The sequence below is a fragment of the Saimiri boliviensis genome, chromosome 7 (assembly GCF_048565385.1).
Source record: "Saimiri boliviensis isolate mSaiBol1 chromosome 7, mSaiBol1.pri, whole genome shotgun sequence".
Classification (NCBI taxonomy): Eukaryota; Metazoa; Chordata; class Mammalia; order Primates; family Cebidae; genus Saimiri; species Saimiri boliviensis.
Window position 1 is genome coordinate 66153376 of NC_133455.1, and position 26877 is coordinate 66180252.

Below are 26877 nucleotides of genomic sequence, written 5' to 3' on the forward strand. Positions count from 1 at the left end.
ACTTTGACCCCAAAGCAACCTCCCCTCTCCCACTTCCCTCGCTGTCAAGATGGCGCTCTCCAGGGTGTGCTGGGCTCGGGCTGCTGTGTGGGGTTCAGCAGTCACCCCTGGACATTTTGTCACCCGGAGGCTGCAAATTGGTCGCTCTGGCCTGGCTTGGGGGGGCCCTCGGTGAGGGACCTGTAGCGAGAAAAGCATTTTTGACGTCCAGGCTCTCAGTGTCTGAACCTTGCTTGCATTCTGTCTCTTAATTCTCAGGGTTCCACGCCTTGGCCCTGGAATTTTTATTCTTCTGCTCAGGATTCAAACACCGATCCCCACTAGTGATCTGGCTTCCTGGCCCTCTCTACTCTCAGTGCCCCATATTGTCTGGTCTCCCCGCGTGTCCTGAGCTCATCTTTCAGCCTCCTCACTTTTTCGGCTCAGGTTTTGCCGCTATCTCGATTCCACCTCTCTCTGACCTAGCCTGCAGTTCAAATTGTCCCACAGGCATTGCGCTCTCTCCAGAGTCATACCCTGAGTTCCTTTCTTGCCTGGCCTTTGCTTGATCTTTGTTTCTCAGTCTGATTGCCTATCTCTTCTTGACCCCAAGATCTTCCTTGGATTTCAGAAGTGTCAAGCCTTGGCATACATTCTCCGAGACTCCTGCTGTACATTAGGGACTCAAGGCGTAAGGGAGCTTCTAGAACTGGTTCCCAGATAGTCTCTTTGATCTTCCTTGTAGGTCTTCAAAGCTTCACCTTTCTCCAAAGACAGATGTGAAGAACTTGATGTCTTATGTGGTGACCAAGACAAAAGCGATTAATGGGAAATACCATCGTTTCTTGGGTCGTCATTTCCCCCGCTTCTATGTCCTGTACACAATCTTCACGAAAGGTAAAAACAAAACCATAATAGAAATTCCTGAATCAGCTCTTGGGCAGGATCAGAGAGTTCGCATAAATAAGATCATTTGCAGGTTCTGCTATGGGGATGTGAGCTGAGATATCTTATATTTCATAAATGCTTGTGCCTTAAACTAATTCTTATAAATTAGCACTTCTTGAGAATGTTTCTAGAAAGATGTTACGAGAAATAACTTATGACAGCAGCATGATGGAGGGGGGTAGAATATAGATATGTTCTCATACTTTTCTTAACCACACATCTGGCTATAGTAGAAATTTTTTTGTCCAGCACAGGGTAGGGATCTATGGCTGTACAGACCTGCCCTGTGATTGATTTCCTGTGACACATAGGAAAATGAGGTCTGACCCTTGTTACGAATCTATATTAGGTAGCATGTTGTAGTGGAAATAGCACTGCATAATACTTGGTTTCTAAACGTTTTGTTTCAAATCAGAGATCCTTAGTTACTAGGAGATGATATGTCTAGTGCCAGGTGTCTACTCTGGAGCCAGATTGCCTGAATCAAATCCCAGCTCATCACTGTGTGATTGGACTAATTAATTAACCTCTCTGTTCCTTGGTTTTCTTATCTGTAAAATGGGAGTTATAGAACCTACCTATTTATCACATGGTTGTGAAGATTAAAAAATCAATACATGTAAAGTACATAGAACAGGTCCTGATCCCTAGTAAGTGCCAAATAAATGTTAGTTATTGTTATCTAAATGTTAGATAACAATATTGTAGATTGGCACAAAAGTAATTGGGGCTTTTGTCTTTCAATGGCAAAAACCGAAATTGCATTTGCATCAACTTAGAATATGCTCTGTGCTTTTATCATAACACTGTACTAAACTTCACTGTCAACTCTGAACATTTTCATAATTATTACTAGCTTCATGGACTTGAAAAATTACTTATCCTTAATCTGTAAAGTGAAGATAAAATTGGCTGCTTTTTCTGTTCTCGTGTAGATAAATAGAATCTAATGAAAGAAAGATGAAAGCATTTGTGTTTGTTTTTAAACCTTTTATTACGGAAATTTTTAAACATGCACAAAGGTGGAGAGAGCAGTGTAACAAAGTTCCATGTATTCACCTCACTTCATTATCATAACTCATGGCTGCCAATTTTCATTTATATACTTGCCCTATGTATTATTTTGAAGACAGTTGAGATATCATATGACATGTAAATCATTGATAAATATGAAAGCCTTAAAAGTAGATGCAAGAATTTTCATAGAATGAAGATGTAAAATATAATCATAGAAATATATTGAATTAGATTACTTTAAAAAGTGTTCCTATGGCCGGGCACGGTGGCTCAAGCCTGTAATCCCAGCACTTTGGGAGGCCGAGGTGGGTGGATCACGAGGTCGAGAGATCGAGACCATCTTGGTCAACATGGTGAAACCCCATCTCTACTAAAAATACAAAAAACTAGCTGGGCGTGGTGGCGCGTGCCTGTAATCCCAGCTACTTAGGAGGCTGAGGCAGGAGAATTGCCTGAGCCCAGGAGGCGGAGGTTGCGGTGAGCCGAGATTGCGCCATTGCACTCCAGCCTGGGTAACAAGAGCGAAACTCTGTCTCAAAAAACAAAAAACAACAAAAAAAAGTGTTCCTGGCCAGGCGCGGTGGCTTACGCCTGTAATCCCAACACTTTGGGAGGCCGAGACAGGCGGATCACAAGGTTAAGAGTTTGAGCCCATCCTGGCCAACATGGTGAAACCTCGTCTCTACAAAAAATACAAAAATTAGCTGGGCGTGGTGGTGTGCGCCTGTAGTCCCAGCTGCTCGGGAGGCTGAGGCAGGAAAATTGCTTGAACCTGGGAGGTGGTGGTTGTAGTGAGCCAAGATCGCACCACTGTACTCCAGCCTGACACCTGGCAACAGAGCAAGACTCTGTCTCAAAAAAATAAAATAAAATAAAAAGTGTTCCTGGCTGAGCATGGTGGCTCATGCCTGTAATCCCAGCACTTTGGGAGGCTGAGTTGGGTGGATCATGAGGTCAGGAATTCGAGATCAGCCTGGCCATCATGGTGAAACTCCATCTGTACTAAAAATATAAAAATTAGCCAGGTGTGGTGGCAGGCGCCTGTAGTCCCAGCTACTCAGGAGGCTGAGGCAGGAGAATTGCTTGAACCTGGGAGGCAGAGGTTGTGGTGAGCTGAGATAGCACCATTGCACTCTAGCCTGAGCGACAGAGCAAGAGTCCATCTCAAAAAAAAAAAACATGTTCCAGGTTGGGCGCAGGGGCTCATGCTGTAATTCTAGCACTTTGGGAGGCTAAGGCGGGTGGATTGCTTGAGGTCAGGAGTTTGAGACCAGCCTGACCACATGGTGAAACCCCGCCTCTACTAACAATAAAAAATTAGCCAGGCTTGGTGGCACGTGCCCATAATCCCAGCTTCTTGGGAGGCTGAGGCAGAAGAATTGCATAAACCTGGGAGGTGGAGGTTGCAGTGAGACAAAATCATACCACTGACCTCCAGCCTGGGTGATAGAGTGAGACTTCATCTCAAAAAAAAGGAAAAAAAAGTTCCAGAAAGGAGATAAACTAATATCTGACCGAAGAATACAAAGGGTTAATTTAGCAAGACTTTCTGAGGTTAGGGAGCTTGGTGTTTAAAAAGGACTAAGCAATGAAACAGAAGAGGGAGACCATTCTGTAGCAGATTACAGAAGCCCAGTTTGGTAGAAGAGAGGCGATGTGCTAGGGGAAAAAGGTTTTGAAAAGAGATTTGGGTTAATCTCAAGAGTTTCACTACCTAGTTTCTATTGTTGGGGAGGGGCCAGAGTGTTTGCATGTGATTGAACATGGAGTAGGAAGCTGTGGTTAAGATTCAAACTGGGATAACATCACACTCTGTCCTCTACTTTAATGAGGCAGGATTTCGGATGTTATGGGCTGATGCCAAAAAGGCTAGAAGAATAAAGACAGATATGTGGAATCACAATATGGAATTTCATCAACTTCCATACCGGGAGATGGAGCATTTGAGACAGGTATGGGCCAGGGGCAGATATCCAGAAGTTCCTGGTGAGGTAATTACATTTAATCAAGATCTCAAGGTTTTTTCTTTCCTTTGTTCATGATTGATCACACTTTTGCCCTTTGCCATGAGAACCAAATATTGAACTGAATGAGGCATCAGATTATTTGTAAGAATTGGGTTCATCCAGAGTGGTAGCCTTCCACAGCAAGAGCGTCATAGAATTTCTGGTACACTTGATGAACGAAAGTTGTAAACACTAAAATCCAATTAGTTTTTGAACATATGAAAGTCTGCAAGAGCGGCTGGGCAAGGTGGCTCACACCTGTAATCTCAGCACTTTGGAAGGCCAAGGTGGGCGGATCACCTGAGGCCTACATGTTGAAACCCCATCTCTTACTAAAAATACACAAATTAGCTGAGTTTGGTGGCAGGTACCTGTAATCCCAGCGACTTGGGAGGATAAGGCAGGAGAATTGCTTGAACCCAGGAGGTGGAGGTTGCAGTGAGCAAAGATTGTGCCATTGCACTTCAGCCTGGGCAACAAGAGTGAAACTCTGTCTCAAAAAAAAAAAAGTCTGCAAGGATTCAAAGGGCATCACAAAAATAGTATTTGGTGGTAACTTGATGGCTAGTTTTGAAGCTGAGAGTAAGAATCTAGGACCCATTCTGCAGATCAGGAAGAGTTCACTGAAAGATTTGATATAATGTCGGGCTCTGTACTGGCCATTATTTGGGATACAGAAGTAAGCAAATTGGAGGTTTTGTCCTCAAGGAACTAACCATTCAGAATTAGTTAGAAATTAACTTGGGGACCACGTGCAGTAGCTCATGATTATAATCCCAGCACTTTGAGGCTTGTTCAACATGGCAAAACTCCATCTCTACTAAAAATACAAAAATTAGCCTTGTGTGGTGGTTCCAGCCTGTAATCTCCCTGGGTGGCTGAGGCAGGAGGATCACTTGAACCCAGGAGGTGGAGGTTGCAATGAGCCAGGATCTCACCACTGCACTCCAGCCTGGTGACAGAACAAGACTCTGTCTCAAAAAATAAAAAAGAAATAAATTTGGTCCTTGCTCTGGGCTGTAATGGAAGTTTACTGTATGGTGGGGTGGAGGGATTGTCTATTGCATTAATAACTTATTTGGGTTAAAACTGCATTTGTGTTTATTTCTGCTTAGTTCCGCCAAGACGTCAACAAGTGTCTTTTCCTAGGTATTATTTCCACTCCACCTTTTGCCAACTACCTGGTCTTCTTACTAATGTGAGTACAGACTTCCGTCTCCCCAACATCTTGAAGATGTATCAATTTTTTAAAATTAAGAATTATTTTAAGCAGAACTTTTCATTTCAGAAGCTAGTCAGAGGTTATCAAACTTCTCCTCCAGTCTTCTCATTATCCCAAGGTTCATAAAAGCCACTCAGGAAGACCTTGGTTACTGGGACACATCACAGCTAGAGGTGCAGGTGGCCTAGACTCTCCCTATTTCTTAGCTGCCCTGAGTGATGCGATATAAGATAATGACCTTCTCCATCATCCCTAGAGGAAGCAACTCACTCCCCAAGAGAGAGCAATTTTGGACTAATTTCTATAGAAAAAAAAGTTTATTTTATATTCTGATAACATGTTCTTATTACTTCATGACCAAAATGACATTTCTAAACTGTGATCTTACATGTCATTAATTATCGATTGCTGTATAACAAATAACCTCAAAGCTTAATAGCATAAAACAGTAGTATAAATCATTTTCATGATTTTGTAGGTCAAGAATTAGGGCAGTGCTAAGGTGGGCGGTTGACTTCTCTCTTCCATGTAATGTTGACAGTGGTTTCTTACTGATATTTAGCTACTGAATGGACTAGTCTGGAAGGTCCAAAGTCACTCTTAGGCCTGGTGCCCTGGCAGGGATGGCTACACGGCTAGAACTGTGAACCAGAGTGCCCACATGTGGCTTCTTCAGTATGGCAGCCTCAGGATAGTGGGGCTTCTAACACGGCAGCTCAGGGCTCCAAGAGTGAGGGTTCTAGTGTGTAAGAATCTACGGGACTCCATAACCTTGTCTTGGAGGTCACATAGACTCACTGCTGCTTTGTTCTGTTGACTGAATCAGTCACCTAGATTGAAAAAACGGAGGATATAGACCTCATCCCTCCATAAGAGGAGTGCCAGAGAATTTGTGGTCATGTTTTAAAACAACCAAACATGGAAATAAATGAATTAAAAAACAAACTGTGGCTGGACGTGGTGGCTCACACCTATAATCCCAGCACTTTGGGAGGCTAAGGTCAGGAGATTGAGACCAGCCTGGCTAACACTGTGAAACCTTATCTTTACCAAAAATACAAAAAATTAGCCAGGTATGGTGGCACCCGCCTGAAATCCCAGCTACTCCAGAGGCTGAGGCAGTCGAATCACTTCAACCCAAGAGGCGGAGGTTGCAGTGAACTGAGATCACGCCACTGCACTCCAGCCTGGGTGACAGAGCAAGACTCTGTCTCAAAAACAAACAAACAAATTGATTGCCTTTTATATTCTGTGTATATGTAAGGACTGTGCTATAGTTAGATTGTCAGCATCACATATAGTGTCCAGGTCAGTCTGCAACTCTGCCCAAAGCATGTTCTTCATACGCCTTAGTTCAAAAGGAGTCATTATATCTGATTGCTGCATGCCAGGCTATTCTACTCGTCGTTTCTTTCACATCACATTTCAGTAATGTTGCTTGAAATTGTGCTTCAGTGTGTCTTATAAACCTTGGTCTGAAGCCGGGCGCGGTGGCTCAAGCCTGTAATCCCAGCACTTTGGGAGGCCGAGGCGGGTGGATCACGAGGTCGAGAGATCAAGACTATCCCGGTCAACATGGTGAAACCCCGTCTCTACTAAAAATACAAAAAATTAGCTGGGCATGGTGGCGCGTGCCTGTAATCCCAGCTACTCAGGAGGCTGAGGCAGGAGAATTGCCTGAACCCAGGAGGCGGAGGTTGCGGTGAGCCGAGATCACGCCATTGCACTCCAGCCTGGGTAACAAGAGCGAAACTCCGTCTCAAAAAAAAAAAACAAAAACAAAAACAAAAAAGTGCAAAAAATTAGCTGGGCATGGTGGCACGTGCCTGTAATCCCAGCTACTCAGGAGGCTGAGGCAGGAGAATTGCCTGACCCCAGGAGGCGGAGGTTGCGGTGAGCCGAGATCACGCCATTGCACTCCAGCCTGGGTAACAAGAGCGAAACTCCGTCTCAAAAAAAAAAAAAAAAACCTTGGTCTGAGAGTCACTTAACAAAAAGGGCTGGGGCCGGGCACGGTGGTTCAAGCCTGTAATCCCAGCACTTTGGGAGGCTGAGGCGGGTGGATCACGAGGTCAAGAGATCGAGACTATCCTGGTCAACATGGTGAAACCCCGTCTCTACTAAAAATACAAAAAAATTAGCTGGGCATCGTGGCACATGCCTGTAATCCCAGCTACTCAGGAGGCTGAGACAGGAGAATTGGCTGAACCCAGGAGGTGGAGGTTGCGGTGATTCAAGATTGCGCCATTGCACTCCAGCCTGGGTAACAAGAACGAAACTCCGTCTCAAAAAAATTAAAAAAGAAAAAGGGCTGACTGTGGTGGCTCTCACTAGTAATCCCAGAACTTTGGGAGACTGAGGCAGGAAGACTGCTTGAGGCCAGAAGTTTGAGACCACCCTGGGCAATATAGCCAGACCTTGTCTCTGCAAAAAAAATTTAAAACCTAGCCGGGTATGGTGGCCTGTGCCTGTAGTCCCAGCTACTCAGTAGGCTGTGGTGGGAGGATTGCTTGAGCCTAGGAGGTTGAAGCTGCAGTGGACTGTGATCATGCCACTGCACTCCAGTCTGGGTGACACAGGGGACCCTGTCTCGAAAAAAAATTAGAAAAAGAATACTGAGGTAGGAAATGGTGTCTTAACTCTTCTTCCTAGTATTCATGTCTACCAAATGCTTTCTTTAGCTTCCTCTGAAAGAAGCCAGTTTCAGCAAGTGAGTGTGTGATTCTTTCTCCTTTCAGGTACCTGTTTCCCAGGCAACTACTGATCAGGCATTTCTGGACCCCAAAACAACAAATTGATTTCTTAGATATCTATCATGCTTTCCGGAAGCAGTCCCACCCAGAAATCATTAGTTATTTAGAAAAGGTCATCCCTCTCATTTCTGATGCAGGACTCCGGTGGCGCCTGACAGATTTGTGCACCAAGGTATTCCTGCTTCACCCTTCCTACAAACGTGGATCTTGTTATATCAGTGTGCACTAAAACTAGGTAAGAGGGGTAGTCAGGACTTTCCTAACATCTACCAATCTCTTACCTCTTCCAAGATACAGCGTGGTTCCCACCCAGCAATATGTGATATCTTGGCTCTGAGAGAGTGTTTCTCTAACCATCCTCTGGGCATGAAACAACTCCAGGCTTTTCACGTGGTGAGCACTTTGAGGGCTTGTCTTTTCCGTAGCTTCACCATGTTTCAGATCTTTGCTTGAGCTCATACTATTTGCCTTTCCCCTCCTATGTGGTTGTGTTACAGAAAGCCTTGAGCCGAGCCATGCTTCTCACACCTTACCTGCCTCCTCCCTTGTTAAGACGTCGTTTGAAGACTCATATAACTGTGATTCACCAGCTGGACCAGGCTTTGGCAAAGCTGGGGATTGGCCAGCTGACTGCTGAGGAAGTAAAATCGGTAAGAGCTTGACATCAACCCTCAACCATTGGTGTGCTTTTGAGCCTACAGCAGGCTGGAGATTTACAGGGGCTCCTTGTCTTGCTTTTTTTTTTTTTTTTTTTTCCTTGAGTTTGAGTTTGAGATGGAGTTTCACTCTTGCCCTTGCCCTTGCCTTGGCTGGAGTGCAGTGGCACGATCTCAGCTCACTGCAACCTCCGCCTCCCTGGTTCAAGTGATTCTTCTGCCTTAGCCTCCGAGTAGCTGGGACTACAGGCACATGCCACCATGCCAAGCTAATTTTTGTATTTTTAGTAGAGATGGGGTTTCACCATACTGGCTAGGCTGATGTCAAACTCCTGGCCTCAAGTGATCCACCCACCTTGGCCTTCCAAAGTGCTGAGACTACAGGTGTGAGCAGCTGCACCCAGCCTATTTATTTTTCAGTAGAGATGGGGGTCTCACTATGTTGACCAAGCTGGCCTTGAACTCTTGGCCTCAAGTGACCCTCCCATCTCAGCCTCCCAAAGTGCAGGGATTATAGGTGTGAACCACTGCCCCTGGCCTTTTTAAAAAGTATTTTTTTTTTTTTTTTTGAGACGGAGTTTCGCTCTTGTTACCCAGGCTGGAGTGCAATGGCGCGATCTCGGCTCACCGCAACCTCCGCCTCCTGGGTTCAGGCAATTCTCCCGCCTCAGCCTCCTGAGTAGCTGGGATTACAGGCACGTGCCACCATGCCCAGCTAATTTTTTTGTATTTTTAGTAGAGACGGGGTTTCACCATGTTGACCAGGATGGTCTCGATCTCTTGACCTCGTGATCCACCCGCCTCGGCCTCCCAAAGTACTGGGATTACAGGCTTGAGCCACCGAGCCCAGCCTAAAAAGTATTTTTTAATTAGCCAGGAGCAGTGGCACATGCCTGTAATCCTAGCTACCTGGGAGGCTGAGACACGAGAATTGCTTGAACCCAGGCTGTGGATTGCATTGAGCAAGGGTTGTGCTACTGCAGTCCAACCTGGACGACAGAGTGAGACTCTGTCTAAATAAATAAATAAATAAATAAAATTTATTTTTGTAGAGACAGGGTCTGAATGTTGCTCAGGCTGGTCTTGAACTCCTGGGCTCAAGCGAGCCACCCCCCTCGGCTTTTCAAAGTGTTGGGATTGCAGGCATGAGCCACTGTGCCAAGTTTCTTGCCTCATTTCTATATCTTTTTTCTCGATGAACTTAACTAGGGGGAAGGAATTGCCCACAGTAATTTTGGTTTGCATTTCTTTTCTTTGGGCACTCCAGAAAGCAAGGATACTGCAATTTAGACCTACTGTTTTAGATCAGATAGAACTCTTTGCTTGTCATCTTGTCCATCACTGGTTTTCAGATTGCCATGACGAAACGCTTCATGTGGGGATGAGATTGTAATTTATTTAAAGGAGACGTAGGATTGTTTGTGGATTTCCATTTCCTTGGCAATTCACTCAATGATTATTAAGGACCATTTCTCTTCTGATAGGCTTGTTATCTCCGTGGCCTGAATTCTACCCATATTGGTGAAGACAGGTGTCGAACTTGGCTGGGAGAATGGCTGCGGATTTCCTGCAGCCTGAAAGGTAAAACACTTTTCTGTGGTTATACCACTAAAATCCAAGTCACTTTTATATTTTATTCTGAGGTCATTTTGAAGTTAATTATTGAGTACTATGAGACCCTTATCTATCTATGTATCTATGTATGTATAATTGAAAGGGCACAAAGTCACATGCCTATCATGCCTGGGCAGGTAATGAAGTAGGCTGTAGGACAAGAGGGAGTGGTGGGGACTGTGGGGCATAAGAGCGAATGCATGCTCGTGTGAATCAATTTTCCAACCTTGGCACTTTCTTGTGGGGGGCTGTCCTGTGCTTTATAGGTACTTATTATAGCAGTTTCCCTAGCCTCTGCCCACTAGATGCCAATAGCACCCCTTCACCTGCAGTTGTCACAACCAAAATGTCTTCAGACATTGCCAAATGTCCTAGGGGTGGGGAGGAGAGAGGCAGGATTGTCTCTGTTGAGAAATACTGGTCTAAAGGCATTCAAACTCAAAATAAAAACAGTCTGGTGACCAAACAAAAAGTATCTGAGGGTATTAGGCTTGTTGGTTCCTGTTTAGGCTAGGTCTTGATGTTTTCTGGGTCTTTGGATGTTAGGGTAGGCCTACTAATCTTGAAGCTGAGAAGTGTCCCCAGAGCACCAACTTCTACCAGAAGACTCCCAAGGCGACCAGTGCTTAGTACCATGACCATCTCTGAATTTTCTACTGCAGTCACATGAGAAATAGAGGATGAGTCAATAGGAATATATAGTAGAAGGAAAGGAAGGCATGCTTACAGGGGCTGAAACAAAGAAGGGGAACTTTAAGAATAACAAGTTTTTTTTTTTTTTTGAGACGGAGTTTCGCTCTTGTTACCCAGGCTGGAGTGCAATGGCGCGATCTTGGCTCACTGCAACCTCCGCCTCCTGGGTTCAGGCAATTCTCCTGCCTCAGCCTCCTGAGTAGCTGGGATTACAGACACGTGCCACCATGCCCAGCTAATTTTTTGCATTTTTAGTAGAGACGGGGTTTCACCATGTTGACCAGGATGGTCTCGATCTCTCGACCTCGTGATCCACCCGCCTCGGCCTCCCAAAGTGCTGGGATTACAGGCTTGAGCCACCGTGCCCGGCCAGAATAACAAGTTCTTAATACCACCCCTCCCTGCACTTGGCTTCCTGCCTCCAGGCTAAAGCCATATATAACAAGGCAGTTATAAGGCAGAGTGTTCCCAAGCCAAATCACTAACACTGTGGTGTTTTCAGAAGCTGAGCTGTCTCTCTTGCTGCACAACGTGATCCTGCTCTCCACCAACTACCTTGGGACAAGGCGCTGAGTGAACCATGGAGTGGATGGCATTATCCTGCAGTCACATAGTGTAGCAGTGCGGGACCAAACAGCACTTGCTAGTGAAGTCTGTGTGCATTGTTAAGTATGTGGGAGGTAGAGAGGAGCAGGTGCCCTGGGCTTCACAGCATGGCACATATGTGGGAACTGCAGACATTCCCCTCATGGTGAGAACTGAAACAGACCCTCTTGCCAAGCGTGGCCCATATGAGGCGTCATCCCATCCCCCTCATAATTACTAATAGCTGGAACTGGCAGCAGCCTCTGCTGGGCTTTTACTGTGATGTGTTCAGTTCATGTTCTAGGAAGTCAGCTTTTGCCCCAGGTGGGAATCCTTATTTGGCTTAGGACTGATCCACTTCCATGTTACTTCCATCTGTGGGTTTTTGTTGTTGCTGTGAAAGAATCTGCGGCTGGCCAGAACACTCCTTTGGCTGGAGCACTCGTGTCCATGCTTGTAATTCAGTGTTTCCCTCCATCCTTTCTGATATGACCAAAAATCAAGTTGTTTTCTTTGTCCGCCTCACTGGCATGGGCTAATCACTTCCTTTTCAAACTCTTTGAACACCTTGACTTTTTTTTTTTTTTTTTTTTTTCAGACAGAGTCTCGCTCTATCGCCCAGGCTAAAGTGCAATGGCACAATCTCAATTCACTGCGACTTCTGCCTCCTGGGTTTTAAGCAGTTCTCTCTGCCCAGCCTCCTGAGTAGCTGGGATTACAGGCACCCACCACCACACCTGGCCAATTTTTGTAATTTTATTTTATTATTATTTTTTATTTTTTTAATTTTTTTGAGATGGAGTTTCGCTCTTGTTACCCAGGCTGGAGTGCAATGGCGCGATCTCGGCTCACTGCAACCTCCGCCTCCTGGGTTCAGGCAATTCTCCCGCCTCAGCCTCATGAGTAGCTGGGATTACAGGCACGCGCCACCATGCCCAGCTAATGTTTTGTATTTTTAGTAGAGACGGGGTTTCACCATGTTGACCAGGATGGTCTCGATCTCCCGACCTTGTGATCCACCCGCCTCGGCCTCCCAAAGTGCTGGGATTACAGGCGTGAGCCACCGTGGCTGGCTGACTTTTTTTTTTTGATGAGTAACTTGCAGGAATATTCTATTGGAAAAGATAACGGGAAGTACAAGTGCTTCCTGACCTCTTTCCAATGTTTCAAGCCTTCACTCTCCATTGTCTTTTCTGGGCTGTATTACAGCCCCTGTGGTCTTCAACAATTTGCTACCTCCACTGTGATGCAGCAATCCAACTTTAACTGACAGTGGCTGCCTTCTTTGGGCCAGGAATCAAACCTGTAATGTACTAATCACTGCCCAGCCTGAGATCAGGAGAGGTGTGCATCAAGTTAGTAAGTTAGGTTTAGCTTTTGTGTGTGCATCAGTGGCTTACAGTTCTGTAATAACTTATTGTAAATGCATGAAGCACTGTTTTTAAACCCAAGTAAAGACTGCTTGAAACTTGTCAATGGAAATGATGTACGCATACTCTAATCACTTTGCTGAGTCTTCTTTTACAAGACTGACATAACCTAACAAATGGGGATTTAATTGGTTGGAATATAACCTTCTGATGGACATTTTGCAGGAACTGACTTGAAGTTGATCTTCTTGCTGGACACTTTAAGGTGATAGTAAGGAAAAAAGAATTTCCTAAAATTAATGGAATGAGAAAATGGGAGCCCAGATTAGGGACAGGGCAAAGCTCCAACAACGCAGGAGCAAGACCTGCTTCAACTGAACAGGTACACAAGGGCAGATGAAGCGAGTCCAGCTCTTGGTGCTCCAAAGAGAATATTCTATTTTTCCATCACAAAGTGTTTCTATTGTTAACATTAATTCCTAACTGACCTAATTAGTTTTATAACGAAGCTGGAGAAGCATCCTTTTTCTAACAAGTAACTGAATTGTGGCCTGCCAAGACAAAGTAACGCACCATTCTTTTGATTATTTCTTTAATATTACATTTAAATATTCTTTTTAAATACAGCATTATCACAATGTAAATAACCTAAAGGGGAAAAAAAATTGTTTTCAGAGAACCAGACAAGCTTTGGATTCACATTGAAACTACTACCTGTGTACAGTATGTGAGAAAGGAGATTGGAAAATAATAAGTGCTGTGATGAGTCATTTCTTTTATCTAGGCCCAGACTGGGACTGAAGCTATCTGCTTCTATGACCAGAGGCCTAGCTTTCCTAGCAACCACGAGCTAGAATTCTGTCCAACTCAGGTAGCACCAGAAGTGAGATGGACTAGGTTGTAGAAACCTTTTGCTTGACAAGACAGTTAATGCTAAATGTTAATATTTAGCACTCGAAAATTTGGGATCAGTGTGAGTCACAACTGTAGCGTTAATGAAGGGATGGACTTAGATGAAGAAACTACAGGTTTTCAGAAACATCAAATATCTTGTGGGTTGGCAATGAGCTTAATAATTACAGATTCATAGTCCTGGTTTGATCCAAAAAGCTAATGTGTTCCTCATTGTGCAGCTGGAATCTACTTCCTAGATTAAACTGGAGCCTTCCTGCAGAGGCGATGTGCAGACCTTACCCTCCCCTTCTGACACAATCTTTGAAAAAGATTATTTTCTCCATAAAGCCAAATTTCCAATTAAGCTTCATTTGAGGGTACCAGTCTAATGTCGGGGGAGTTATAGCTCAGTTCTGGAGAGCTTCTAGATATAAGGTACTTAAGACTCTCAACTCTGTTTCAAGGGACTAGGGGATGGGGAGAGATAAGGACCTATGTACTTATGTCCCCTCTAAACATAAAACCAAGCAAAAACTGGAATGAATAGGAAAGGCAGAATTAACTAGAAGATGTATGTGTAATAAATACAAATCCTTTCAGGCTCAGAGTTTAGAGACTTTGGGGGTGAAATGCTGCTGTGACATACATGATGGTTTCTGTAGGACACCAGGGCCTCCTTAAAGCCCACCAGAAAAGGCTTTATAAGCAAGGTAAGTAGGAGTAGTGTCTCCCCCCAACAACACACAGTTTTTCACTTTTTTCTTTTGTGGTAATAAACCATACCAGAAGTGAAGTATGGGGTAAAGGATGCTTGAGAGGAACAGTTGTGCTCCTTACTCCATCCATTTTAGAGCAGAGACAAAGATCCCTTTGCTAATAAAAGGAATCAGTGGTATTCAGTGGGGGAGATCTTAGAACATAGGATGAATACGAACAGTATTCCCCTGACAGAGGTAAGAGGGGGAGATCCTAAAACACAGGATGAATACGAACAGTATTCCCCTGACAGAGGTAAGAACTGAATCAAACTGAATGAGTTCCATTCTATACACTTCAAAGATTATAATTAGAACTTGGAAGCCTTTGGAATCTAGGAGTTGCATGTGACATTTAAGAACTGGTTTGGCTTCAAATTTTTACATATCATCAAGATGGAGGGGTCCAATAAACATTTGCAATTTTTTTTTTATTTTAAAGACAGGGTTTCACCATGTTGGTCAGGCTGGTCTTGAACTCCGGACCTCAGGTGATCCGCCCGCCTTGGCCTCCAAAGTGCTTGGATTACAGGCGTGAGCCACCACACCTGGCCTACATTTGCAATTTTTGGAACTGAACTGGAACAGTGTAAGAACTCTCTAACCGGGTATGTCGAAGAAGGACCATGAAGGTAGATACAGGAAAAAAGAACAAAAACCAGTTGGTGGCTTTTAAGATTGCCACATCCTACATTCCATGAAAGCTCAGATCTCACAAAGAGGGAAAAACCTGCGTGAAAAAACAAGCACAGCACAAATAAGTCATCTTTCCAGGTAGCAAGCAGCCTGTTCCCGCTGCCTCCTTTGGCCACAGCTAATGTTCCACATAGGCCTCCTGTGGGATGGGTGAGCTCCAGCCTAAAGCTGCCTGACAGTGCTAGTGTCAGACATGTACAGAAGGCTCAGGCTCTTTGTACCACATCCCCAGCCAATCCAGCTTTTTTTCTCCAAAGGAAAAATGATGGAAGGAAAAGAAGACACATAGACAAGTTGAACTCTAGTACTAACGAACATGTGGAAGAAGCAATTCAAGTTACAGACCTGGAATCCCCAGTGTGGGGAACAGGTCAGAGAACACCAAACATGTCAAATATTAACTTATTCACCAAATAGGGGATTGAAGGACACCAGGTTAAATTTTTGTAAATCCTGGAGATTTTGTACAGAAGCAGAGACCCTTCCACTCCCTCCTCCCCAGACTTGACCAGGTGACTTTCCAGTTGAAGTATTATGACATACCAAAATGGGATATCAGAATAACCACTGAGAAAAACGAGCTTGTACTCTGCTGGGGCTTGGGAGAGAAGGGGCTTTGCCATGCTCTTCAAATCTCGTGTTCTGGTCCCTACAGAAAGAAGAGCTGCTTGAGTTGCCCAGCTTCTCCTGTGAGATCCTAGTTCTTTGTTCCAGTGGCCCAGAAAGCTCAGTGTTCAGCACTATGCAGCCTTCTCTGCCCAAGACTATCCCCATGTCAAGCTGGGGCTGGTCTCCTTGGTACTGTTTCCCTTTTAAAAAATACTCAAACAATCCTTTCCCACCCATTCCCCAAAGACCCCAATAATAACATGGGAGCAGCAGCTGCTTCTACAGTTTTGTTTTGAAATGGCGTTAGATAAAATAAGGGAATAAATAGAGAACGGGTAAGAGGCAGGACCTCCAGGACCTGTCACACTGCCAGAGGGAGTTCTAAGGAAGACTCTTCAGGGGGCCGATCCTCATTCTGCTGAGAGGTCTTCACCACCCCACAGCCCTCTTCATTGTCTGTGCGGAAGGGGAGGTTTGAGGGCGACCAGGAAGGGCGGAAGTCTTCATTTTCAGGCTCCTCAGGGTTACAATCTTCAGGCAATAGCGCTTCTAGGGTGGGTGTTTTCCCCACCTCTGATTTACAGAGGGCAGCTGGGTCTGTGGAGCTACAAGCCACCAGTGAGGTAACAGGGAGAGAGAAGACATTCAGATCCTTCTCCTTTGGGAAGGAGCCTGAGCCTTCTTCTGTACCAGGCTCTCCTTTCACTCCCAAGACTGGCCTCTGCTCCACTTGATAATAGACCAGGGGCCCACTGTTCAAGTAGGATGGGCTATTTACCGTTGAGGCAGTTGGATGGTCGGAGTTCTCGGTAAAGCATAGGACAGAGGAGCCTGGGGGCAGCTGAGCCTGGATGAGAATGGGGGCTGTAAGGCCTGGGCACAGCTCTTCGGGGACAGCCAGGGGCTCCTCCAAGATGCACACACCCAGGCTCTCGATGCTCGAGTCCAGGCTGGCACTAGAGCCGCTGGAATCTTCTTCTGCCTTGAGCCGCTCCAGTTCCTCTGCACTCTGCAGGTGCATCACTGCTGTCTCATTCTCAGCAATGAACTCCTGGAAGTCCTGGGTCTCAGAACCCTGTGCTCCAGTCAGGCTGCAACTGGCAGTGGGGGAGGGCTCCTCATCTGGAGCTACTGGGCGGCTCACCTGTCGCTTGCTCTCCAGCTCCAGCTTCATAATGGTGTGGAGGTAATGAGTCCGGACCCGGATTGGATTAAATTCAATGCGCCCAGCCATGTTCCCACAGCCATCCCGGGAGCAGCCACATGGAAAAGACATGCGATCCACCTGAGGGGGGGACAAGGAGGTGGGAGGAAGATGAGACCAACAGTCCTAACAGTGGAGACGGGAGACATTAGTGGGCAAACAGGCAGTTGGGATTTGAGGTCTCCTTATAAGAAAAGCAACCAATTCAAAGCATAACATGCAGTGTGAGCTAACAGAACACTAGATGGTAGTTATCAGACCACTTGCATTTCAATTCCAGCTCAGCCATTAATTAGTGGTGTGACCTCAAGAGAATCATTTATCTCTCTAGGGCTTTGTTTCCTCTTCTAAATAAAAAGTAGATAAAAATCACATCACAGGGTCCTTCCAGTTAGAGCCCAGAGATACTTCTCTGAATGCTGATTGTTCTCACAGAGGAAATTTATGTACCTCAGAGACTTTCAGAACTTACCTGGTTCACTGAGACAACAAAAGGCTGGACCCAAGCCTACGGCCTTCTGCAATGACAGGCATGGGAGAGTGAGTGGAAGATCTTGCTACTTTAAAAAAATACACTCTGGGGAAACTAAGAAAATGTGCCTTAGTTTGCTAAGGTGCTAGAATGCAGGTTCAAACACTGGCCAGTTGTTTAGCTACCTGCTTTATTTTCCCTGAGGGTTGACCAGTTTAGTTCTGAAGCAGTTGCCAAGATAATTAACTTACAGACCAGGGAAATCTGGAAAGGAGATGCTTTCTACCTCCTTATCACTTTCGTATTCCAAACCGGAAAAACACATAAACCAAAAATAAAAGGAAAAATTAAAACCATAAGTAAGCAGATAAGCATGTACAAATCACTTTTCTTTTCTTTTTTTTTTTTTTTTAAGAAATCTCCACTCCAGTTATACCACTTTTTCCCCCTTTGGAGATAGGGTCTTGCTCTGTTGCCCAGGCTGGAGTGCAGTGGTACCATCATGGCTCACTGCAGCCTGGAGCAATCCTAGGCTCAAGTGACCTTCCCACTTCAGCCTCTTGAGAAGCTACAACTACAGGCATGCTACATCTAACTCTAAAATTTTCTGTAGAGACAGGGTCTCGCTATGTTGCCCAGGCTAGCATCAAACTCCTAGGCTCAAGCAATCCTTCCAGCCCAGCCTCCCAAACTGCTGGTTACAGGTATGAGCCACCATGTCAGGCTCAGTTGCATCATTCTTAGGATTGTTCTCAGATGTGTATGTAACAGAATAACTCAGTATGGGACTTTAGTCTGAAAAGCAGTGTTTGGCCAGATCTACTACATCTATTTGTTACGAATCTGAAAACAAAGAAAGGATGGGTTAGGAGAAAACCAGCCACAAGGACTCAGCATTACACCCTCAGTAATCAAGTTCCAGATAAATTTCATTCTTTGGGATGGTATTGCTATTTTCAGCTGAAAATTTCAGCTGAAATGTGTCTTAAACTGTTCCCCATCAGAAGGCCAACAAGGGGCCAGGCATGGTGGCTCACCCCTGTAATCCCAGCACTTCAGGAGGCTGAGGCAAGCAGATCACCTGAGGTCAGGAGTTCCAGACCATCCTGGCCAACACAATGAAACCTTGTCTCTACTAAAAATGCAAAAATTAGCGAGGCATGGTGGTGCGCACCTGCAATCCCATCTACTTGGGAGGCTAAGGTGTGAGAATTGCTTGAACTCGGGAGGCAGAGATTGTAGTGAGCTGAGATCTTGCCACTGCACTCCAGCCTATGCAACGGAACAAGACTCCATCTCCAAAAAAAAAAAGGCCGGGGGGGCTGCCAAAAAAGAGATGATACTTTCTCTTTCAGGAAACTGCAGTTTTAAGCTCTGCTAGGCCAGGTCTGATCCTGAATTATAAAGCTCTGAAAACTATTTTGATTCTTCAAAATTGGAGTAAAGGTACTAAGTGCTCACAGATATAATCTGTAGGCCTACCTCATTTCTCTGCTTCTTTTTGGAGATGGGGTCTTGCTCTGTTGCCCAGGCTGGAGTATAGTGCCATGATCATAGCTCTCTGCAACCTATGCCTCCAGGCTCAAGTGATCCTCCTCCCATCTCAGCCTCCTAAGTAGCTGGGACTACAGGCCACCACGCCCAGCTAATTTTTGTATTTTTTGTAGAGATGGGGTTTAGCCATGTTGCCTGGACTGGTCTCGAACTCTTGGGAAGCAATCTGCCCGCCCACGTCAGCTTCCCAAAGTGCTAGGATTATAGGTTTGAGCCATAGCACTCAGCCCTGCTTCCTTTTATCTCAAGGAATCAGTCAGTATTTAGGAAACAATTACTAAATGTTAAATGTACTAACTCCTCTTCATCCCCTTGCTCACAGCTGCTTATTCTCACCTCTGAGAAGAGAGAGAAGAGATACCTTCACAGCCTATGAATCCTGTCATGCTTGTTTTCTTTTCAAAAAACATAATTTTTGTTCTTAAGAGACAAGGTCTGTCACCCAGGCTGGAGTGCACTGTTGTAAACTCAGCTAACTGCAGCCTTAACCTCCTGGACTCAAGAGCCTGGACGCAAGAGATCCTCCTACTTCAGCCTCCTGAATAGCCAGGATTAGAGGCATGAGCCACCATCCCTGGCCATGCGCTCTTCGCTTACTGTGTTCATGGAGGAGGGTTGTGGAACTGGGAGTATTCACAGCCATAGGAAACCCATCCCTGAATGGGCCTGCTGTGTTCAGTGGCACCCACTGACCCTGGTGTAGATACAGTATCTCAGGCCAACTTGGACTGACCTGGCATTTAATCCCAGCCTGGCTGCAGGCACACGCTTCTGGGTCACAATACAGTCGGCAGTCACAACCACATTCTTCCCGAGACAGGCGGATGGCTCGAAGTTCTTGCTTCTCTTCAGCATCAATGCGGTGGACCCCAGAAGCCCTCAGCAGGGCCCGTCGCCGTTTGGTGGGCAAAGGCTGCAGGAAGAAGTAATCATCCACCTCCACATTTTCCACATCAATATCTTCATCTGATACATCATCCAGTGTCAGACCATCGGCCTCCACTGACTCCACTGTCCCATTCTTGGTCAGCTGCCAAGAAACAGGAAAGGTTAGCCTCATAGTCAGTATGAGTGGCACGCACCTCCTCACAGTGACCATCCCAGAGCCTTGAACTTTCTTTTTTTTTTTTTTTTTTGAGACGGAGTTTCGCTCTTGTTACCCAGGCTGGAGTGCAATGGCGCGATCTCGGCTCACCGCAACCTCCGCCTCCTGGGTTCAGGCAATTCTCCTGCCTCAGCCTCCTGAGTAGCTGGGATTACAGGCACACGCCACCATGCCCAGCTAATTTTTTTTTGTATTTTTAGTAGAGACGGGGTTTCACCATGTTGACCAGGATGGTCTCGATCTCTTGACCTTGTGATCCACCCGCCTCAGCCTCCCAAAGTGCTGGGATTACAGGCTTGAGCCACCGCGCCCGGCCGAGCCTTGAACTTTCTGCAATCATGGGAATATCTGCTGTCCAAAACAATGGCAGCTACTGGCACATGTGGCTACTGAGCACTAGAAACGCAGCAACTGGAAAACTGTCATTTTTTTTGAGAAAAGAGTCTGGCAGTCATAGGTGGAAGTACCGTGCTGCAATCTTGGCTCACTGCAACCTCCGCCTCCTGGGTTTAAGCGATTCTCCTGTCTCCCAAGTAGCTGGGATTACAGGCGTGAGCCACCACACCTGGTTAATTTTTTCTATTTTTAGTAGAGATGGGGTTTCAGTGTGTTGGCCAGGCTAGTCTTGAACTCCTGGCCTCAAGTGATCCACACACCTTGGCTTCCCAAAGTGCTGGGGTCCCCTGTGCCAGCCCAATTTACATAATTGTAATTGAATGGCCATACGTGACTACTGGCTACTGTATTTGCTAGTGCAGATCAAAAGAATAAATCCAGAGTGGGAAGACAGGAAATCTCATATAGCATCACCTTTCTGGGTCCAAGCTGCTCAAAAACCTGTCTCATCTTCCCTCCTACACAAAAATCTACTTCCACAAACATATCCTCCATTTCCAGACATGTGTCCTCTAATTTATGCTCACTTGCCTTCTAACACAGGAAAAGGATATGAATGACTGGATGATCCTTGGATATACAGAAAAAAGTGAAACACTCTTCAACTTGCACCCATTGAATGCAAAACTACCTTCTTGAAAAAAAGCGTACATTAAAGTATAGTAAAAGGCTACCAGATCTTAATCAATGAACTCGAATCCTCACAGTGTGAACAATTACCTGTGCATGCACTAAAGAGCTTCATTTTACTGTAAGGAGAAAAAGCAAATATATTAACAGGTGTTAAAAGAAAGCCCTTAGCCAAGAAGAAATGTATTCCTTCTCCTTTCTAATCCTTTATGGTTTTTTTTTTGAGACAGGGTCTCACTATGTTGCTCAGGATGGGGTACAGTGCACGATCTCGGCTCACTGCAACCTCCAGCTCCTGGGTTCAAGTGACTCTCCTGCCTCAGCCCCCTGATTAGCTGGGATAACAGGTGCCCACCACCATGCCTGGCTAATTTTTTTTTTTTTGAGACTGAGTTTCGCTCTTGTTACCCAGGCTGGAGTGCAATGGCGCGATCTCAGCTCACTGCAACCTCCGCCTCCTGGGTTTAAGCAATTCTCCTGCCTCAGCCTCCCGGGTAGCTGGGACTACAGGCATGTGCCACCATGCCCAGCTAAATTTTATATTTTTAGTAGAGACGGGGTTTCACCATGTTGACCTGGATTGTCTCGATCTTTTGACCTCATGATCCACCTCGGCCTCCCAAAGTGCTGGGATTACAGGCGTGAGCCACTGCGCCCAGCCTACACGGCTAATTTTTGTGTTTTTAGTAGAGACAGGGTTTCACCATGTTGGCCAGGCTGGTCTCGAACTCCCGACCCCAAGATCTGCTCGCCTTGGCCTCCCAAAGTGCTACAATTACAGGTGTGACCCACTGCACCAGGCCTAATCCTTTTTTATTTGACTTCAAAGAAAAGCTGTATGTGAGGGAAGGTGGTATAAATAATACTGCACGTACTATCTACAGGCAGAAATCTGGGTTTTCTGGGCTGGGATCGATGGAGAGCCAAGAAAGGGAGTCTCGGTGGAAGGACAGATTGAAGACAAGCCGTGGCTGAAAGAGTTCTGAAAACTCACTAGAGAATTCAAGTAAAGAAAATGAGGCCTCATAATCTCTGGGGCTCTGGAAGCTGCTAGCAGGATGAAAGCCACGTGACTGGAGTCTTTGGTTGATTTCATCAGACAACCACAGAGTAGTGCTGGTAAAGGAACAACTCCTGGGAGAGATGTGATGCAATGGACTTGGGTAATCAGCTAAACACCTGGTTTTTTTGTTTGTTTGTAGGGGAAGCAGTGGAGAAATGAAGAGCAGTAAAGTGGGGCTTCTGGAGGTTCCCTGGTCAGTTATTTCGGTACTAGGCAGGCCAACTACAAGGGCCTTTTTGTTGACCTCAGGATTGCTCCTGTCTAGTCTCCAGGCTTGATCTACCCCTAAATATCCCTCCTCCCACTGTCCTCTTATAAGCCAGGGATTAAAGATGTAACAGAAGGAAACTCATGTAGATACAAGAATTTAAGTATCAGGATAGAAGTGGCATTTCAAATCAGTGAGAAAAGTCTTCTAGTTTTTAAATGGTATTAGAACAACTGGATATTTTCTGGGGGAAAAAAATTCTCAATTTACACTATTCATGATAATGAATTCCATAGGGGTAACAGGCCAAAATACAAAAAATTAAATGAAAATATTAGAAAAATTATAGTTAAATCACACCTGTAATCCCAGCACTTTGGGAGGCTGAGGCGGGTGGATCACGAGGCCAGGAGATCAAGACCATCCTGGCTAACACTGTGAAACCCTGTCTCTACTAAAAAATACAAAAAATTAACCAGGCATGGTGGTGGGTGCCTGTAATCCCAGCTACTCGGGAGGCGGGGCAGGAGAATCACTTGAATCAGGGAGATGGAGGTTGCAGGAAGTCAAGGTAGAGCCATTATACTCCAGCATGGGTGACAGAATGAGACTCCATCTAAAAAAAAAAAAAAATTATAGTGAACTAAAGTTGCAGAACACCAAGCAGCTGCTGAAACAACCCTAAAGGAAAACAAACATTAGATGGTACATGAGACATAAGAGATGCAGAATGTGCATTTTTGAAACCAACTGCCTCCCTTATAGAGGGCTTAAAAATAGGCCTGGTGCAGTGGCGCATGACGGTTATCCCAGCACCTTTGAGAGACTAAGGTGGAATAAGCACTTGAGGCCAGGAGTTCAAGACCAGTGTGGGCAACAGAGCAAAGACCCTGTCTCTACAAAAATTGGCCAGACACGGTGGCTCACTCCTATAATCCTAGCCCTTTGGGAGGCCGAGGCAGGTGGATCACTTGAGGCCAGGAGTTTTTGAGACCAGCCTGGCCAAACTAAAAATAAAAAGTTAGCCAGAGTACATGGCTATAATCTTAGCTGAGGAAGACTGAGGAACAAGAATCACTTGAACCCAGGAGGTTGAGGTTGCAGTTAATTGAGATCATGCCATTGCACTCCAGCCTGGGCAACAGAGTGAGACCTTGTCTTAGAAAAGAAAGACAAGGCTGGGTGCGGTGGCTCAAGCCTGTAATCTCAGCACTTTGGGAGGCCAAGGCGGGTGGATCACGAGGTCAAGAGATCGAGACCATCCTGGTCAACATGGTGAAACCCCGTCTCTACTAAAAATACAAAAAATTAGCTGGGTCTGGTGGTGTGTGCCTGTAATCCCAGCTACTCAGGAGGCTGAGGCAGGAGAATCGCCTGAACCCAGGAGGCAGAAGTTGCAGTGAGCCAAGATTGTGCCATTGCACTCCAGCCTAGGTAACAGGAGTGAAACTCCGTTTCCAAAAAGAAAAGAAAAGAAAAACAAAAACCCTACAAAAATTAACCGGGTATGGTGGTAGTGCAGCTGTAGTCACAGCTATTTGGGAGGCTGAGGCAGGAGGACTGCTTGAGGCCAGAAGTTTGAAGTTATAATGAGCTATAATCAGGCCTCTGCACTCCAGCCTGGGTGACAGAGTGAGACCCTGTCTCAAGAAAAGAAAAAACTAGGTAAGGTTAAAAAAAAAAAAAAAAAAAAAAAGAAGCCTGATGCAGTGGCCCACACCAGTTGTCCCAACTACTTGGGAGGCTTAAGTGGAAGGATCACTTGAGCCCAGGAGTTTGAGACTAGCCTGGACAAAGAGACCCCATCTTTAACAAAACAAAAAAATGTATTAGATGTTACCACTGCTGGTACTCACTAAACATCCTGCTAACAAGTAGAGATCCTGTATCTGTCTTGGGTTTGCCTGGCTTTGTCCCTAGAATTCCTGTAAGTGGAGAACACAGAACAGGATGGTATACTGTTTTGACAGATCATTCCTCTGCCAAAGAGTTTTCTTCTAGGGAAAGGAAGGAATGTCTTCATTGCAACTGATGAGAACAGTGTTTGTTTGCCCAGCTGTTGCTACAGCAGCTGGAAGGTTAGAGGGTCAGTGATGGAATTCCTCAGACAGAGGAAAGGGAAGCCTGAATGTCATTCTATAGTGAGAAAAACAGGTGTAGGGGTTTAGGAATAGTCTGAGGGAAGTTGACATACAGCTCTCAGAGGAAGAAAGGACTGAGGTGCTCTGGTTAGCCTACATCCTCTGCCACCGTTTCTCTAACTCTACCACATTCTAATGTGTCTCTCTCATGACTCTGCAAATAATGGAGCTGCCTGTTTTAATATGGGTCAGCATGCTTTGGGCTCCAAAGAAACCTGGCCAGGCTTAAACCAGTGTTCTTCAAATTTGGAATCAGGAACTCGGGGGGAAATTTTTGAGAACTAGTAAAACTATGGCTGTGGGAATACCCAACATTGCTAAGATAAAAAATGGGTGGCTATGAAAAGCTATCGAGGAGCTGGTGCTGTATCAGGTGGCAGGCGCAGTATTATATGAGTCTAAATAACTATTTGATAATGCTGTTTGCACCTACAAGATTATCACTTAAGGGTGACAGGGGTTATAGAAACAGCAGGATCCTTTCAGAAATATCCAAAACCTGTTCTTTGCATCCAGACAAGGGACAATCATTTGACCAGAAACTGAAAATTGTGCTTCCTTGGGTTCCAGTGTGACAGACCTGAATGCCTTCAGGTATTCACATTTTAAACTTAAAAAAAGTATCTTTGAGGTTGGGCATGGTGGCTCATGCCTGTAAGCCCAGCACTTTGGGAGGCCGAAGGGGACGACCACTTGAGCCCAGGAGTTGAGACCAACCTAGGCAACGTTGCAAGACCCCATTACTATTAAAAAAACATACTAGCCAGGCGTGGTGTGGTCCCCAGGTACTTGGGAGGCTGAGATGGGCAGATGGCCCGAGGCCAGGAGTTCAAGGCTGCAGTGAGCTATGACTGCACCACTGCACTCCAGCCTGGGTGACAGAGACCCTGTCTCAAAAAAAATAAAAAATAAAAAGCAATAAAATAAAATTGAGGGAGGCAGTGGGGATTTGGGAGGGGGAAATTCTAGGGAAGCAATTTTGCTATACCTCATAGACTCCCCTGCCAGATAAAAAGAGTAACGTCTTGGACTGAGATCTGATTCCAAATCTGAGATTTTTCATTAGAAAGAGGTAAAATCTCTATGCCCCAATGACAACAGTCAAATTAAAAAAAATAATAAGTTGGGTGCAGTGGCTCATGCCTGGAATCTCAGCACTTTGGGTGGCTGACAGGTGGATCACTTGAGACCAGGAGTTCAAGACCAGCCTGGCCAACATGGCAAAACCCTGTCTGTACTAAAAATACAAAAACTAAAAGGGTGCACACCTGTAATCCCATCTACTCAGGAGAAATCGCTTGAACCTCGGAGGCAGAGCTTGCAGTGAGCTGAGATCATGCCAGTGCACTCCAGCCTGGGCAAGAGACCAAGACTCTGTCTCAAAAAAAACAAAAAACAAACAAAAAAAAACCCCCTCAATCAATGAATCAATCAATCAATGAACCTAAATGGTTTCCCACATGGGCAGCAGCAGACCCCAGACCCCTTAAGCACCTTCATTTTCTTGGCGTGGAGTTTCTCTTCCTTCAGGTGCTCACGCAGAATCTCTCGATGGTTTACCTCCTGTTCTTGGGCAAACTCACAGAGTGTGTAGCTCCGTACAGAGTTATGGCGCTGAGCCATGCCCAAAGAGCTACCACCCTGGCTGGGCACGCTGGTGAAACCCTGGCGCCGGGCAAAGTAGTAAACAGTCACCTGGTCAAAGCGTACATTCTTCCTCCGCAGCTGCTTCTGCCGCTTCAAGATGGATGTGGCTGAGAAGGGAGCACAGAGAGATGTTTATTAATATTATATATATATATTTTTTGAGACAGAGTCTCGCTCTGTTGCCCAGGCTGGAGTGCAGTGGCGCCATCTTGGCTCACTGCAGCCTCTGCCTCCCAAGGAGCTGGAATTACAGGCGTGTGCCACCATGCCCAGCTAATTTTTGTATTTTATAAGAGACAGGGTTTCACAATGTTGGCCAGGCTAGTCTTGAACTCCCGACCTCAGGTGATCTGCCTGCTTCAGCCTCCCAAAGTGCTGGGATTACAGGTGTGAGCCTCCGCGCCTGGCCAAGAGATGTTTTATTAACTCAGGGAGGACCTGTTTGGGGAGCTTCTTCTTTCTCATCCATCTAGGCTCTCAACTCTTCGCTACATGCTCCCTATGCCTAGAGAACTGTCTAGTATCTTCAAATCCTAAATGCTCTGTTGGAAGGGGCCTTGAACCTCGGCCGGTTCATACCACTGCCTCCATACTGACTACACCTAAACACATGACCACAAAATCCTTTTTTTTTTTTTTTTTTTTTTTTTGAGATGGAGT

General features: G+C 45.5%; 2 protein-coding genes across 8 annotated transcripts in view; one reads left to right on the forward strand and one right to left on the reverse strand.

Annotated features, from left to right (window-relative positions):
- LETMD1 (LETM1 domain containing 1) lies at positions 1–19765 on the forward strand. 6 transcript variants are annotated; one of them, XM_010349816.3, is made up of 9 exons: positions 4–171; positions 725–876; positions 3781–3896; positions 5066–5148; positions 7911–8097; positions 8217–8318; positions 8423–8575; positions 10066–10162; positions 19350–19765. In XM_010349816.3, exons 1-9 carry the CDS (start codon positions 50–52, stop codon positions 19367–19369), a joined length of 1032 nt encoding a protein of 343 aa, XP_010348118.1. In that variant the 5' UTR covers positions 4–49; the 3' UTR covers positions 19370–19765. The 6 variants fall into 6 exon arrangements, with proteins under 6 accessions (XP_039328234.1, XP_010348118.1, XP_039328228.1 ...); XM_039472294.2 differs by lacking the exon at positions 19350–19765 and adding an exon at positions 11391–15426 and having other exon boundaries at positions 5–171; XM_039472295.2 differs by lacking the exon at positions 19350–19765 and adding an exon at positions 11391–15426 and having other exon boundaries at positions 37–64.
- The window catches only part of CSRNP2 (cysteine and serine rich nuclear protein 2), a 20965-nt gene continuing 9576 nt past the window's right edge, over positions 15489–26877 (reverse strand). For both annotated transcript variants that reach the window (XM_039472292.2, XM_039472293.2), the window contains exons 3-5: positions 26065–26324; positions 19761–20057; positions 15489–17082 (exon numbers count right to left, since the gene is read on the reverse strand). In XM_039472292.2, coding sequence (XP_039328226.1) covers positions 16159–17082; positions 19761–20057; positions 26065–26324 — 1481 coding nt within the window. In that variant the 3' untranslated portion in view covers positions 15489–16158. The remainder of the gene's footprint in view (positions 17083–19760; positions 20058–26064; positions 26325–26877) is intronic.

Coding starts and splice junctions, on each gene's coding strand:
- LETMD1 (XM_039472294.2), top strand. CDS start 50: ATGGCGCTCTCCAGGGTGTGCTGGGCTCGGGCTGCTGTGTGGGGTTCA. Junction 5,149..7,910: donor TACCTGGTCTTCTTACTAAT/GTGAGTACAGAC, acceptor TTCTCCTTTCAG/GTACCTGTTTCCCAGGCAAC. Junction 10,163..11,390: donor GATTTCCTGCAGCCTGAAAG/GTAAAACACTTT, acceptor TGGTGTTTTCAG/AAGCTGAGCTGTCTCTCTTG.